Below are 17,572 nucleotides of genomic sequence, written 5' to 3'. Positions count from 1 at the left end.
GAATATTACACAAAAACTGATCCATTCAGGTCAGCTTTAGTCAGAACTGTAGAATCAGCAACATAAGAAAAATAAAACCTAGTTATACATACAAAAAGCTTTCATGGGTTCTATAATCTTCTTAACTGCTGACTTATGTGGAGGGCATAATAGTTGAAAAGCCTTATATGGTTAACTAACTTAGACTATATCTACAGCAGGGTCTGATTTGCCAGAACAAGTTTAAAGTGGCTGTTTAGCAAGTTTGCTATTTTCAGAATTGAAACTATAAATGTAAGACCGCCATTTGACACTGAAAATTGTGTGAATCCTAAATTGCGTCAATGATCTATTTGATAAAAGCTTATTCTAATTGAAAACCTTATATAGTAAGAGACTGATAGATATATAGCAGTCTTAAAGATCACGTCATCTGCCTCATGTTAGTCCAAAATCACGTGCTTCGTAAAAAAAATTACAGTAACAAAGCACAGGACTACAAAGGCAAAACATCACAGCTTCTGATTACATGGAATAAAAAGTACCAAGGAACGCAAAAGATAATTCTGTATTAATACTGATGAATTAAAGAACTATAACAGACGTTTCACAGCATGCTACATATATCACTCACAACTTAAGGATAAAATGATGTCTAAAATTGAAAGATAAGAAGTTGGCAATCTGATTTCATGTGCAATTCAGCTACAAAGTCTTAATATATACATTCATGATGTAGCTGCTCTGCAAAATCAGGTTAAAAAAAAAAAGAGATTTCAAGTTCAAATCCTATTTCATAAGCTAAAGGATACATCCAGTTCTTCCATGACCAGGAAAGTTATTTTCAGGTTTGAAGGATCTAATCCAAGTAGCAAGGCCATGTTCCAAGTTGACCTGACAGGGTTCTTTGTAACCTTGCTCCAACTGTGCATGTGGCTGTGAGTATTCTATTAGCATGGAGAAGATGCCAAACTGGCCTGTGGTTTGCGTTCTGTGTCTATCTTATCAGATTGAAAAGCGTAAATGTGAGGAGAAAGAGGAAGGGAAAAATTGCATTTTCTTTCCAGGGAAGATATATGATGTAAAGGAAATTATCTGCAGTAGATATAGAGTTGCGATGACTTTCTTTCCTTGATGAACAAGGGTACCATTTAATGCTTACCCTTTATTTTAGCGAACCAGTGAAATTCAGAAAGGAGAAAACAGTCTCAACATTAGGAAGGAAATTTCTTGGCTACCCAACTGATACATTTCCTTTATCCTACCTTTTGATCCTTCCTTATCAGATTTGGGAGTCAGTTGACAATTTGTAAAGACTAACTGGAGAAAGAGATGTATAATCAGTTTCATTCAGTAAGTGTCATAATGCATATACTTAAGCTAATCAGCATTCATAAACAATATTTTAACATTAAAGACTAGAGAGTGTCTCTTCTTTTGATATTCTTTCTGTTAACATTATACATTCATTTTTAAGAGGTTTAACTGAGGGGTGCAAGAAAATAGACTGCTTTAGCAAATTTACATACCAAAAATTACATTTATCATATTTAGACTTACTAACATTTGATGCTGTCCTATGAGATGTAAAATGGGGTGTTTGTTCTAATGGCTATTTTATAGTATGCATTTTGTTATTTCAAAGATTTCCACAAGCATTGAAAAGAATCGGATATGCATCCCCCCGCCCACTGCCCCCATATTCCTTCTTTTTTCAACTCTGGACTTCATGGTGGTGCAGTCATAATTAATTTAAAGCTAGAATGAACACTTCATGACATATGATTTAATAAAAAACATCCTTTCAGTCTCCATCATTCAAGTCTCATTTCTTAACTAGGCATCTATTCATTTCTGGGCCCTCAAAGGAATTGACTAGACTCTGTTATCAGGTTGAGTTGTTCATGAACGGGCATGGAAAGCCATCCAAATACCACTGTAGATCATAATAATCTGTACTTTCAAACAAGGGGGGTTTGTCTTCAGGTCAGACAACCGTCTATAGATAAACACGCCCCACGTTAGAAGCCTGACAGTGTTCATCTATGGACCACACTGAGCAGGCACTGGCTAGAGAGGAAGAACTGCTGCTTCTTCCTCTTCTGTGCGTTTCCTGTTCCTTAATGATACTGTCTGGATATACCAGAAGTGCAGCCATGGTTGTAAGGACTATGAAGGCAGTGCATTCCCTTTTCATCCCGTAGCTCATTTTCCTCCATGAGAATAGGGTAGGAATAGGGGTTAGAAGCTTAGTCTAACCTAGGGAAGCTTGATCAAACCATTATGTAGCCAATTTTATGGTATTTTATCTATATTATAAATCAAATGGTCTTCTGTGATCCAATGGGACCACCTAAACATCCTCTATCATATGTCCTTCTATTGGAAATGTGTTCCAAGGCCCAAATGACACCAATAAAACACATGTCTGAAACACCACCCATTCGTATGCCAGAAACTTCCTGTTCCATTGATAGGTTACAGATCAATCTGGATTGCTGGAGAATTTTCACTTTACATTCAAATAACTTGGACTAACCAAATATAGATCCAGGTTAAGATGGCAATTCAATCACTTTAAAATCCTGCTAAACGCTAAATTCTGCATGGTAGAAATAGTTCAATTTCTGTATCATGTATAAATATAAAGATTCCTACTTTGATAGAAGGCAAAAATCTTCTATGATTTATTTAAAATATGGAAGTAGTATTACTGAACAACGGAGAGTGAATCCATGAAAAGGTTGGATACTCTGAGTTTATAGGCTCTTTGGGGATGAGGTAGAGGAGAGCAAGATATTTTGGCAGCTGGGAAAGGGTAGATGGGATGGACGAGATTACACGTGGTGCTGCATTAGATCTGGTAGGGTGTCCAGGGCGAAGGTTAGCCAAAATATAGCTAGATGGTAGAGGGATTTCGAGGGAGTTGGGACAAGTCGTATTCCTCATGGATGGAGAAGAAGTAACTGGGAAAAGTAAATGCTGGTGACGATCAGCAGGTGGCTGGTGACGTTTCGTTTGGATTGTGAAAAGGCGCTCAGACCAACATGGGCTGAGGGGAGGGGAAGAGAGCGAGCGTGGTAGAGGTCGAGGCACTTGGAGGAAGAGAAAGCAGGCAGGAAAGGACGGGCTGAATGTAGGCAGAAGCTCCCACAATAGGAAGTGCTCCTTTAGATTAGGTGTGTGATGCTGACGGCAGCCACGCTCTTAGAATTATGGTCCATGTGTTCTTTGAAAGACTCTTCCTTCCTCACAGGGTTCTGCCTTGACAGGTACCTCTACCGCTATGATCCATTTCACCCCAGATATTTTTGTTCTAGGTCTCACCTGAGCGGATACTACTAACGAAGCCAAATTAGCATGGAAGTAAGCTCCACATACAGGGGGCACTGAAGTTCTGTTGACTGAGATGAATACATTCATGTTACAGTACTGTTTTAAGGAAAGATTATTTGATTCTCAGTCTCCAGAGGGATATAATCAGGAAACATAGTTTATGACTATGGCCATCTAGAATAGGTTCTGACTATAAAATTAGGTAACTTAAAACTCGATCTGAATAGAGGAGCCATATACCTTTCAGTTTACTGTTGAATTATACTGTTAGCAAATTTCCTCTACTATTTATATAACATTATTGTTGCATAATATTCACTTCATGCAAGACCGTCTATTTGCATAAAAGTAGAAAAAGTACCCTTGGATAAAGAGAAGAGTTTAAGGTCTTGCTTTCCAGAGGAATGATTTAGAATTGTCTTTAAAACACAACATAAAACAAAACAAAAACCTCATTTTATACTAGCACAGTGCAAATCATTTTTATAATATGCACTGACATTTTTTTTCCCCTGACGAATTGTCCTTAGTGTTTAAAAGAATCTTACCATCATATATGCATGCGCTCTGCATGAAAGTGGTGAACATTTTTTAAGTACAGATCTTTAATTGTTTGTTGATAATTTCATTTTGCTGTGGCATAAAGATCTAAGATTTTGGATTTAAAACTTCTATAAGGTGGGAAAAAAAGTTGCTCAGGAATAATGTTAACTAGTTGTTAGAACCATTTAAAATCTTTAAGGGACTTAATTAATTAATTTTGTATTGGGGTATATTTGTTTTACAATGTTGTGTTAGTTTCTACTGTACAGTGCATTGAAGTAGAGTTCCCTGTGCTATACAGCAGGTTCTCATTAGTTATCTATTTTATACATATTAGTTAGTGTATATAGGTCAATCCCAATTTAAGGGACTTTATAATACAATTAAAATAGGGGCTCTGGTTCAAATACGATTTTGATATAAAGCTGACATCGAGTTTTCTGTTCTAAGACAGTCCTGTGTTGTTCTGTCACTATTATTTGGGCTTAAAGTCATAATTACAGGCCAAGGCCATGCCCCAGATTCCACACTAGCCATTCTTTATTTAAGAAGTACCCCAAATGGGACAAAGATTCTTCCTGAGACTGAGATAGTATCCTTAGCTCAAAAAGGTGAAGAAATAATAAGTTGTCCCGTCTCAAAAGCCTGTTTTCCTCTAATTATCATGAGTCCACCTGAGGAAGCCTCATCAGAAGGCTCCAAGGAGGCACCTGCCTGGCCACTCCCGCAGTCAAGGGATTGGGTTCAAGATTTACTTTCAGAGAGGAGAGTAGTTGGATTTTCCTAAGGTTATCTGAGAAATTGAGAGTTAAAACTGGAAGTGGGAAAATTTGAAATTCAAAAGTAAACGGCTCTCCACCAAGCATATACATCAGTGGATTATTAGACTATTTTGAAAATAATAAGCAACGGAGTTACAGACTTCCCATTCACGTGTGCTTTTCTCATGCACACCTGCACATCTCAGTTTGGCACAATGCGAGCCCAAGGGGTGGGTTAGCAGATCGTATAGTCACATCAATACACCAATTGAACCAGATATCTCTTTTAAAAATATCACATTTTAATATAAAAAGCTATACTATAAATTACTACATAGTAAATTCAATACTCTGAAAAAATACCACCCTGGAAAACCGCATCAGAATTTCAAGTTTGCATTAGCTGAAGTTCACAGCAAACTCGCTGTACAATGGATTTCACAACCTGGAAGGCTGTGCGTGCTGCATCTTGGCAGGTGCTTTGGCACCTTCAAAGTCAACTTTTCTAGGCTGATTCAGTGAGGTTCATAAATATATTGTTTTGTTTTTGTTTATAGTTCCAAGTCAACTGATTTTCCTGATTAGTGATGAGACAGATCGATGCTGAGCTAATAAGAAACCTTGCTAGGAAAGAGATCTAGTAAAGGCACTAATATTTCCATAACCCAACTCCAACTACCTACATTTCCGGAGGGTTGGGGGGAACACAAAAAACAAAAACTAAGTGGCCATTTTAGTTACTTAAACCTTGTTTCCCCTTTTGGTCTAAAGCTCATATGGTGTTCTGTGAGAATTTCTCCTCCTTTCCAATATATAAAAATCATTTTTTATCCTGTAATACAGGTCACCTGCACAAAAACATAGGGCTATTAACTGAAAGAATTCTAGTAAAAAAAAAAAAAAGTCAAGAGTAAAGGATATCCTCAACATGAAAGTTCTAAAATTAGGGAAGTCAAATGGACGTGCATGTTGTCATTCGTATTTTACCATTCCCCTAAAGACTTTCTTCGTATTTAACACATGTCTATGTAATGTGATATGGCATAAAATCAACATATGGTATACGCAATAAACAAAACAGACTGGATCTGACACGAGTTCTTTGAATAATCTCTTTAAATAAACCACCCTGTCTTAAAAAATATTAGCAATTTTTTTTCCTCACGTGGAAGATTTCAAACAAAATCCTGGAATCTAAAAATGTAGAACTATCTCATATTCATAGGTTTACAGTCATCTTTCTATTTTCTTATCTAGAACAAAGCCTAAAAGAAAGCAACCTAATGGATTGTACCAGAAAAGGATGATAAATGGAAGGGGAAAATGATTGAACAGAACACTAGTCCACAATTCTTTCATGAGAGAAAAGAAGTAAGTCCTAGATAACAAGTAAGTCTAAAATGAAATCTTTGTGGGAACTCTAACGGAAAATTTTAACTATCTTATTCACTATGAAAAAATGGATCTGTTTTAAAACAATTAGCATGTTTGCGTAAAATTCAAGTCACCCTTAGTTAACCAAAAAGTGTTTAAGCAGTGCAGTCGTGTCCTACTGGATAGCTGTAAGCATCTCTTTAGGCACTTCACTGGTTCATTAACATAATATAAATTAAAGCTATAAACACATAACGTTGTGCTCTGTGAAGATAATCTAATCAAGCAACATAAACCAATGCAAAAATGTGACTTTTGGGATGCCTTTTCTTCCCTTAAGACTTGAGATCTTTTTTTAACCAGCTGTCCAAAGAGATTTTTCTGGGGAAGGGGATGCTTTGGCATTATGAAAGGAACATTGTTCAACCCCAGGAAGGCAAAAGCCTTGGGCGATAAAGAAATCTGAACCAAATTTCTTTATGGCTCTGTGTTAAAAGGACACTTCTGCAGTGACATAAAAGGGGGAAAGTCTGGTGAGTATTTTTTTTAACATATTGCACTCTTTTGTTGTTGTCGTTCAATCACATTAATGCATAGAAACACAATTTTTACCTTTGAATAATAAACTGTTTAACCTATCATAAGAAAAACCATGGAAAATAAGTTCTAAAAGCCTAACAGGAAAAAATATAGGTATATTAACCTTCCTCCGCTTACTGCAATATAGAAAACACTATGAGAAAAGAAAAATGTGCAAAGAAAATTTTTGGTCAGTCTTATGTGGGTACATGTTTATATGTGCCAACTAAATGAACTGTAAGTAGCCCTGCAAGCACTGATTATTTCTGATGACTGAGGATTACTGTCAGTGATAGAAAGGATTGTGCATAATTCCACTTTTAATATATACATCTGATATGGAAAACGGAAACTTCTGTTTCAGAAGAGAAAGAAACTAGCTGAATTTGGCATTTCAGTAGCATGCTATAGAATTCATCATGATCAATTTCACATTAAATTATGGACAATGGCTGTATCACATTTCATGTTATCGCCAATAGCAGTAAAAAAAAAAACAAACAAATAAACAAACAAAAAAAATAAACAGTGCCTGACAAATAATCTCCTGGGGACACAGATGAGTGTCCTGTGAGCAGCTTAGTTCAACAGCGCATGCTTCTCCTCCACCAGATTTAGGACACAACATTAAAATTCTAGAATGGCCAGAGGAGGTCATTCATTGCTGAATTTCGATATCTGAAAAACAATTGCTCGAGCAGATTGTAAGCGCTTTTCCGTATTTAAAAAAAAAAAAAGGGAAAGAACAAAAATACACATACACACAAACCCCAAAGCACTGAAGTTAAGCATTAACAAACCAGGTTCATGATTTATGATCAGTATCCAAAAACCCAACTATAAACAATGCCAAGTAGTGCTCCTCAGTATTATTTTTGCAATTGTTAGTCATGTTAAGCATCAAGAAAAAGAAAATACATCATTGCACATTACAGCCGCCCCCCAAAAAACGGCTAAAACTTTGACACTAGAGAATTGAATAATGTTTGATGCTACATCACAAACAGCTTCTGATGTATATCCTATGTGAAAAGGTCTTTACACATATATGACATTTTCCCTGGATGACGCTTCAGGTCAAATGCCGAGTTATGGCACGAAGAGCATAGAGAAGCTCAGCTTGCATCCGTGCTTCCATTAGAAGTAAATTTACGTGAACCTAGAAACGAAAGTGTTACCAATTTAGTGACCATTATAAACAACTGAAAAAACTTTAATTTTTTTTTTTTCATATATCAGACATTCACAAACGTTTTTCATGGGTATTACAGACACATATACCAACACACATGCCTGGGCATATTTATGCGTGTACATGATGTAATACTCGTAAGAAAACTGCGTTTATAAAAAAAGTGAGCAGTAAAAATGACCCCTAAAGTCTTAAAAAGTCCAATAATTTTGTTAGGATTGATGTTATGTAAAGCCAATCTTTCTGGGTTATAAAATGAAACTAGTTTTTACAAATCACAATTTTCCTACAAATTATACTTTCTTCCAGTTGTAAAATTTTATATGGCTAAAACTCAGCCCCACGTTTCTTATAGCCTATGCTTATTCCTTGGAAAGCTTTAAAAAACATTTCTTACTACTTACAGGCATACCTTGTTTTATCATGCTTTGCTTTATGGCACTTTACAGATACTGTGTTTTTTACAAATTGAAGGTTTGTGGCAACGCTGCTTCAAGCAAGTCTATTGGCGTCATTTTTCCAACAGCGTTTGCTCACGTTGTGTCTCTGCGCCACATTTGGGAATCCTCACAACATTTCAAACCCTCCACCAGCAAAAAGATTATGACTCACTGAAGGTTCAAATGATGGTTAGCACTTTTTAGTGATAAAGTATTTTTTAAAATTAAAGTATGTACACTGTTTTTAAAGACATAATGCTATTATACACTTAACAGACTACAATACACTATAAACATAACTTTTATGTGCACTGGGAAATCAAAAATTCATGTGACTCCCTTTATTGTGATATTCACTTTAGTGCAGTGGTCTGGAACCAAACTCATAATATCTTTGAGGTATGCCTGTACTTGGGAGATATTAAAGTGAAAATGTGAAGCTTAAAGCAGTTTGGAATTAGTGTCTGGTACTCAGATATGCATAGCTTGCCTAGAGTCTTTCAGAAACAGCTGTGAACAAGCACCTAACTTTTTTGAGGGGGATACAGCTCATCTGATAGGTTAAATTATATACCCACATATTTTCAAAATTTTTACAAAGAAATATGTTGTGATATATTTACATTATTTTGATATTTTTCTCTATAGAAAGATATCAAAGATAGATGTATTGTTGGATCTATTCTCTTGATGAGTAAGGAGAATTTCTAGATACCACCTAGTAAAGGGAGAAAATCTAATGCAAACATGTAACCAGAGCATAGCGATCCATCTCAGAGAGATGCTGAAGGCAAATGGGTATTTATCTGATGTGTGATCGGCTGTAAGACTTCAAGAAAGTCTGCTAGCGGGCTTCCCTGGTGACGCAGTGGTTGAGAATCCGCCTGCCAATGCAGGAGACACGGGTTCGTGCCCTGGTCTGGGAAGATCCCACATGCCGCGGAGCGAAAAAAAAAAAAAAAAAGACAAGAAAGTCTGCTAGGGATTGAGGTCATAACATTCTTTATCAAAGTCATATGGTTATTGAGTGAATATTAGGACCCTAAAAAGGTTTTCTTACTCTCAAGCTTCGAAACTGTGATATAAATGTAAGATTCGTGGACTTTAAGGTCAAAGACATAGGATTTATAGCCATACTTATACTATACTAGTATATTGGTAAAGATCCTTAACATTTATTAGGTCTTAAATAAGGATTCCTATATATTTCAATCCAAAGAAATATCCTCATATAATAACATATTTGGCAAAAGATCCAAATCCATTATACTGTCAGAATACCAAATTACCAAATTGGAATGAGAAAACCTTGTTCTAAGAGGTTAACTGTAATGGCTAGAGTGAAAGAATCTCTAAATGGATATGCCTTCTGGGCATACAATAATATACAATTATAGCTCACACAAAATCTCTGAAGGTTTGATTTCTACTAGTAGGATGGTGGACAGTTTCCCAAATGTACTTTTTTTTACATTTATTTATTTATTTAGTTTTTTGTGGTACACGGGCCTCTCACTGTTGTGGCCTCTCCCATTGCGGAGCACAGGCTCCGGACGCGCAGGCTCAGTGGCCATGGCTCACGGGCCCAGCCGCTCCGCGGCATGTGGGATCTTCGCGGACCGGGGCACGAACACCGTGTCCCCTGCATCGGCAGGCAGATTCTCAACCACTGCGCCACCAGGGAAGCCCTCCCAAATGTACTTTTAAAATATCAATATTCAGATCCAATCTTTCAAAGGCCAATGCTAAACTTTTACTTTATACAGCACACTGGACAAAACACATAACCAAAATTTAGTTAATACTCAATAACCCCTAATTTAAAAACCCTGAAAGAAAAACAGATGGCCAGATGATGCCACTTCCATTTCTTTGATGGAGCTCATTTATTTATATTTTCATGTATAATATTTTCACATTCATTGTTTCTTATATTGAATATTTGTCTACGGTAAAAGGTTTAGTCACGAAACACACCTTTTCTGAGTGTTTGAACTGACGCCAGTAACTATCATACATGCGCTTGGTAGTCCTCTCAGGATAGCAGGTCACTGTCTTAATGTAAACCTTCAGGCTTCGTTCAAGTAATTGATTAACTTCTCCATAATCATAGTCATCATACCTATAAGCAATATGACAACAAGCTTTAGAATGACAGAATCAAAATTTCTGATTTCTAAAATTATACCAAGACACAGTAATTATCTAGTAATTAAATACCAAAAGCTCATTTGTTAATTCACCTAACAAATAGTTACTGAGTGTCTATTATGTGCCACCATGTTACTGCCCTAGGCACTGGTGATACACAAATGAACAAAATAAACAAAAATCACTGGACCCGTGTAATTTAAATTCTACTGGAGAAAAAAAAGAAAGAAATGAAAAAGAAAACCATACAATGTATCAGATAGTGATAACTGCTATGGAGATAAAATGCACCTGGAGGCTGGGAGGGGAATTGTGATTTTAGATAGAGTGGGCAGGAAGGTTTCTCTGAGATGCTGACATATGAGCCCTAAGGCAGGAGTCTGGGGCTTCCCATTTCAAGGAAGAGAGAATAATCAATTGCGTCCAATGCTACTGACTAGTCAAAGAAGATGCTACTGAGAACTAACTGACCATGGCAAGGTGCTATGCAGAGGTCACGGACAACCTCAGTAACAGCAGCTTTGTTGACGTAACAGGAGTAAAAGCTTGATACTGAAGTCGGTTCACAAGAGAATGGGAGATGAGAAAATGGTGACAGTAGACATACAAAGCTTTTTCAAAGAGATTTGCTGTGCATGGGAGCAGAAACATGAGGCAATAGCCAGAGGGAAAAGAAGGATAAAGAAAGGATTTTTTTTTTTGAGATGATGAGAGAAATAATAGCATGTTTATATACTGATGGCAAAGATCTGATTAAGTGAGTAAAGTTGATTATGCAGGAGGGAGAAGGGAGAATTGCTAGAACAGGGATCTTTTGAAGATGAGAGGAGATAGGATTCTATGCCCAAGAGCACAGGAGTGTAGACAGTTCATCCATAATATGAGAGAAGAAAGAGCAAACAGGCACAGAGGCAGATACAAGGGTAAATATAGTAGTGGGAGCTTGTGGGATTTCTCTTCTATATTTTCTGTTACTTTCTAACCCAAACATAATGCTTAGTTTAAAAAAAAAAAAGCCTCCAGGATTTTATATAAACTTTATTTAGTAGCATCCAACAGAGAAATATAATCACCATAATATTTGTTATTTATTGTCTTGAATATAATAAATATTTATTGCAACTGAATTAAAATCTACTAGTGTTTGTTTTTCTTAGGTTGGTATAATATCTGTTTTAAAGTGTGATGACTCTTTCTAGAACGGTAAATGGGCAAATAGCAGATTTATTATTTACCATTGTAATAGTGTCCTTCAGGTGGACTATGTCACTATTAGTTGGTTTTTCAGGAAATTTGGGATTTTTAAAAAAGTTATAGAAACCACGTTGCTTAACAAATTAAATTTTAATTCAATTCCATAAAGACTTTCTGATACTATAACAGAAAGGATATAGTATAGAGTCAACTGAATGTATTCATTCAGTTGAATGTATTCATTCATTCAGGGGATTTCCTCTTTCTGCAAATCCCTCTCCATAAAAGTCTTCAAAACCCAGCTCAAAAAGGATGTTCTCCTAAAAAGCTTTCCTGATTAGACCATTCAGTCTCATTCACTCATTGACTCCCTGTCCTCTCAATTCTAATTTTCTAAATTTAGAGCCCACTAATTTATATTGACTTACAGTTTCGTTTCAGCATTCTTATGTGAGCTTTATGAGGGAGGACTCTACCCTAGTTTTATTTATACCTTAATTACCATTCCTCCAAAAACTAACCAACCAACCAACAAACCAACCAACCAGCACTTCTTACTGCTATCTAAAGGGACATAATATATATATTTTTAAATGTCCAGTTCATCCAGTAAGGATTCTCAAATTGAGTGATTCTCTCCTATCCCCAATGATTACTGATATTCTTTTCCCTCCTTAGTAAATTCTAACTACTACAGTTATATATGCATGTTAAGATTCGTAACAGTTAAACAAAGAAAAATTCTTTTCTATAAGACAGAATTAATTTTTAAAAATCAGAAGTCCACATGTAATATTTTCTTCCCAGAAGCATATACTCCTCAATGGGATAGAAGTAAGATGCACGCCAGAATGTTCACTTAGACACATATAAAACTGTCTCCATGATGACCATACCTGATTCCGAACATACAGTGAACGTAGTTAAATAAAGCTCTGCGCAGCATGGTTGTGTCAACATCCTCATGGGTGGCCATAGTGTTATAGGTGAGATTGTAGACCATGCGGAACTTCTCATCAAGAAGATGTCCAATGTCAGAATAAAGTCTGTTCACCAGGGAGAACCCATGATTTTCCCAGGTATAGTCCTAAAAAAATAAAATGTATCTCTAATTACAAAACGGTCACTCTCCATTCTATGTTTTTAAGTATAACTACTGAAGCAAGTAAGTGGAGATATTTCCAAGTCCGTAATTCTTTCATTAATTCCAAGTTTGTAGCTTTACCAAGAACGCTTCACATCAGTTTGTAGATGGGAGTGCTGTGCTGTTTCCTCGGTGGGTCCAGGGTTTGGCACACTGGTGATGAACTCTGGTTACCTCCTGTCGTCAAGTACGATGCAAACCATGCCCTCATTTGGAAGGACCCCAGAAGACCTTGGAATATTGCTATGTGACTAAACCTACTCAGTGACACGGATGGTTAGCAGATCATCTGAAGCAAGCACGGAGGAGTCTGTCTTTATTCACACTCATACCCTTTTTATGAACCACATCACTACTATGGCTCTTTTCTAGGGCTGGGGAGGGGGTGGCCCTTAAGCCCGTAACTACTGATGTATATGATCTTATTACAAAATGCCTTTTTATTATAAATGTGAACATATCACTCGATTTCCTCCCTGCCCTTTCCAAAAAAGGACATTATACAACTATCATGTAAAATTCAAGTAACTGAATAAAGCAGTTTCCTTTTGCCTTCTAAGGGGGTTGATGTTCAAATAATAATCCATCAACTGGGACATCAAATTAGACAAGGCCGAAAACTAGGTTAAATAAAGATATTTACAGATTCTATTGAAATGCTCCATTAATTTATTTAGAAGTCAATTTATTTACATTTCAACATTTCATAATTAAAATGACAGTATCTCTTTTCCAGTTTCTCTGAATTAAAGGCATCTCATACCTGAGCTCGGAATGTTGGCAAATGCTCCTCTCCTCGTCTGGCAAAGTCTTCATACCCAAAACCAGGGTCTTCGATATATCGGGAGACATCAGATGTTATAATCATGTCATCCTCAAAATCTGAGGACAATAATGAACAATCTAGTGTTAAGGAAACCATACGGAGTTAGAACAAATGAATCAGCTTCATTTTCCTCCACTTTTTTGCTTAGCTTTTCCACGGCTTTCCAAAGTGACAATATTGACTACATGGCTTAAATTCACATAAAATATCTTTAGCTGAAGTTTCGAATACAATTTCATTACCAAATATTGGCAATCGTAACATTCAGCTGTAGTTACCCAGGCAAAAAATTGACTAAATATCTAAATAGTAGTAGTCAAGGATCAATACATGTGTTTTACTTATTTAGAAAAGGAAGATAGCACAGGCCTTTGAATATAGAGCTTAAAATTTTTTTTGATCTCTCCAGGGGATGAAGTAGGATGTGGGGAAAGAGAAGGGATGAAGGTGAAAGACCACTTAAAATCGAGTTTAATGTTAAGATGAATTTTATTAAAATTAGATGGTGTTTCATCTGGATGTATTCACAGTGAAAATTAGTTCAATAGAGTTCATTTTTAGCTTACAAAGAGGCATCCAGGGAGAACTGGTAAGGGCTCACAACAAGGAGGAAAGTGGACTTTTGGGTACCACTATTATTCCCTTAGTTGATTTGGGTGCTAGTTAATCAGGAAGGATCAGTTTGTGTGTAAAGTTCATTAAGTTTTACACCTAAGATACATGCGCTTTTCTGTGTACATGGAAACAACAAGGTATACAACATATGAAGTAAACAATGTGCTTCTGAGACTGTGATTAGAATATTATCAAAATGGCATTCAGAAAGACAGAAGACTATAATATTTTAAGACAGTTGACTTCTGTATACTTATAATATTAAAAATTTACCACCGAAAAATTGTAAATGCCCAATGCATGTTAATTTGGTTTAAAGATAATTCTTTTTTAACTTACTTTTTTTTTCCCTAGGTTAGTCTGTCTTTGTAATTACTTTTTCTCTGATTTCAACCACTAAGAGGGAATGAACAACCTTAATTTGCTACCTTCTACTCTAGATAATGAACACATATTTTTCAAAATAAAACACTAGTTTCTTCCACATAAAGAACAGTATTTTCCTAATAAGTGTTTTAATTAATATTAAATACATTTAATATTTAATAAATAAATAAATATTAAATAAGTAGTTAATGAAATAATTTTGTGACATAATAAAAATTATAATCCTCAAGTGGACAGTCTTGAGAAGCTTAAAATACAAGTGCAATTACAGTAGTTCATCTGAAAGACCTAATTGACTAGTAGTACCTGAATTACCTTTAATCTTTGCTATTCATGAAAATCCTAGCAATTATTCTTTTCTCATGAGTTTTGACCCTTCCTTAGTTCCCTTGGCATGGACTAATTAGGGTGCTTAATATAGGCAGGAAAGCTCAAGTGCCCAGGCTACCCAACCTAGGAAACAGCTTATTAAAATCTTACATAACTTATTACACATAAAAAGAAGAAACCTGCATTTGTTGAGTACTTACAATATACCAGATACTATCCTATGTACTTAATATCTATTTTTTCATTGTTTCATTAATATGAAAAGAAATATATACTTAAGAAATAATATGAAAATAAATATATACTTAAGAAATAAAACTAACTGTAAGTTACTAATACCATTACCGGTACTGAGTGTCAGTAACGAATACAGTGTGGGTTAGTTTAAGATGATGAAGGAAACCTGTAAACATTTAACTACTTAAACTGATCTGAAGATTTTAGGTGACTTGCAGTTCTCCGAAGAGAAAGCTCAGGCTTCTTCCCACCCAACCCCACAACCACTGCCCTGTCTCCTTGTGCTCCAGCCTCTGTTCAGATAAATAGAAACACTTAAAAAATGGTGTTTTCAATGCATTATCTCTTAACATGTATGGACGAGGTTATGCTTTCCTTAATTCAGTCCATCGCATAATAAATATAAATGAAGCCAAAAATGTAAAATGTAGTAGCAATCACTAAGGCTGCTATGAAAACTAGGAGTCTTGTGGGTTAAACCAAGACAAGTGAGTAAGTCTCTGATAACTAAGTTCTATAAACTTATTTTATTTATCAGTTCTATAAAATAATTCCTCTCTTGAAGTGATCTTCCCCCCACAGTGTACAACCAGGTGGTCTAATATCGCAGACATCGATCCTGGACTTGACTATTACATAGCTGGCTCCTTTGACTTTGCTCTTAGCTTTTGCTTTGCTCACATATATTTCTAAGTTGTCACAGGAACTTTAAACATTTAAAAATAAACAATAAAGAGTAAAACCAAATATGATAGAATTTATCCCACAATAATATCCATCTATTCATTTTCAAATTAGGAGTCAGTCAAGATTTGTTTTCTAGACAATTTTGTCCATAGAAGGAAATGTATAAAGTTCTCTCACACCACAAATATGTTTTTCCTAAATTTACCTTAAGAAGTTAAATTTTTAAAAAAATGTGTCTGATTGACAAATCTAAAACTCTAATCTTAATTCAATCTAAACAAATATTTCAAACTCTGGACTCAAAATATTATTTTACATATTATCTGCATTCTTCTGCTCCTAAGATGTGCCTACTAATATACTACAGAAAATACTATGTTACAGTAATGGAACACCATTCTAACTTGGAAAAAAAAAAAAACAATAGGGCTTCCCTGGTGGCGCAGTGGTTGAGAGTCCGCTTGCCGATGCAAGGGACACGGGTTCGCGCCCCGGTCTGGGAAGATCCCACATGCCGCGGAGCGGCTGGGCCCGTGAGCCGTGGCCGCTGAGCCTGAGCGTCCAGAGCCTGTGCTCCACAACGGGAGAGGCCACAACAGTGAGAGGCACGCGTACCACAAAAAAAACAAAAAAAAACAAAACAATAAAAGCTAGTTAACTCTGTTATCAAGCTACAGAATTCTCCCCTTGTAGAACACTTTAAACGTTTATTTTCTCCAAGAGGTTTGAAACACTATTCTTAGAATCTCTGCATGGAATCTGAAATGCTTTTTATCACACTGATCAAACCAAGAAACTTGTTATAGGGAAAAATAAATTTCTATTTCCATTTTAAAACGTAGTAAGTCTATAAAAATAACTCAATTAGTTACATACTGAGTCATTTTTCTGTTATCTTTGTGTGACCATCAAATTTAGTACTGGGAATGGTGAAGAGTTAATAATGAAACAATTTATTTCCTTGAATAATTTAGAAATGATGCAGCCTTTTCTGTTAAAATCAGAACATAATTTTTGGCTAGGGTCTAAGACTTGCTGGTCAAAATTCACTATAGAAGCTAGAAGTACTTGCTCAAGGGTCCAAGAAGGTAAAGACTGGGATTCTAAAATATATTTTCAATACTAAAAAAACCCCATCTAAAACAAATAAAACATTTATATGTCCTTTAAGCTCTAATGGTCTTAGAGAAGCTTTACAAAATTAATGTCTATGCCATGTTTCACCGCTATTCAGCTCCAAGTATTTTCTAACCATTGTGACTTTTTCTTTCACTCTGTGCTATTTAGAAGTATACTGCTTATTTCTAAACACTTGAGAAGTTTCCAGTTATTTTTGTTACTGATTTCTAGCTTACTTCCATTATAGTCAAAGGTTATGCTCCATGAAATTTTAATCTCAAAATTTGTTGATATTTGTTTTATTAACAGTATATGGTTGACACTGGGAAATTTTCTATGTGCACTTGAAAAAATGGTATATGTTGCAATTTGGGATATAGTGTTTTATATATATCAATTAGCTAAAGTGTGCTAAATAAGTTTAAATACTCCCTGGATTTTTGTCTACTTACTCTTTCAGTTATAAAGAGATGTATATTAAAAATTTTCATACATACACACAAAAATTAATGTCTAAAAGCGAATCGATATTACTAACCTTAATACAATTACATTTTAAAATATTGGTTTACCTAGAAGGCTCATTACTTTCCTTTGTCCCATTTGTTTTCCCTGGATGATTGTTATAAACAACGCTTTTGATTTTAACTCCCAAATATATGCTGATAACTTCCAAAA

General features: G+C 35.6%; 1 protein-coding gene across 1 annotated transcript in view; it reads right to left on the bottom strand.

Moving 5' to 3' along the window:
- Positions 1-4,901: 4,901 nt before the first annotated feature.
- SESN3 (sestrin 3) overlaps positions 4,902-17,572 on the bottom strand; it is a 70,131-nt gene continuing 57,460 nt past the window's right edge. Inside the window, exons 7-10 of the mRNA XM_059069010.2 lie at positions 13,457-13,575; positions 12,446-12,636; positions 10,182-10,326; positions 4,902-7,731 (exon numbers count right to left, since the gene is read on the bottom strand). Coding sequence (XP_058924993.1) covers positions 7,645-7,731; positions 10,182-10,326; positions 12,446-12,636; positions 13,457-13,575 — 542 coding nt within the window. The 3' untranslated portion in view covers positions 4,902-7,644. The remainder of the gene's footprint in view (positions 7,732-10,181; positions 10,327-12,445; positions 12,637-13,456; positions 13,576-17,572) is intronic.

This window comes from Kogia breviceps, chromosome 7 (assembly GCF_026419965.1).
Source record: "Kogia breviceps isolate mKogBre1 chromosome 7, mKogBre1 haplotype 1, whole genome shotgun sequence".
Classification (NCBI taxonomy): Eukaryota; Metazoa; Chordata; class Mammalia; order Artiodactyla; family Physeteridae; genus Kogia; species Kogia breviceps.
This window is presented reverse-complemented; position numbering and strand designations above follow the sequence as displayed.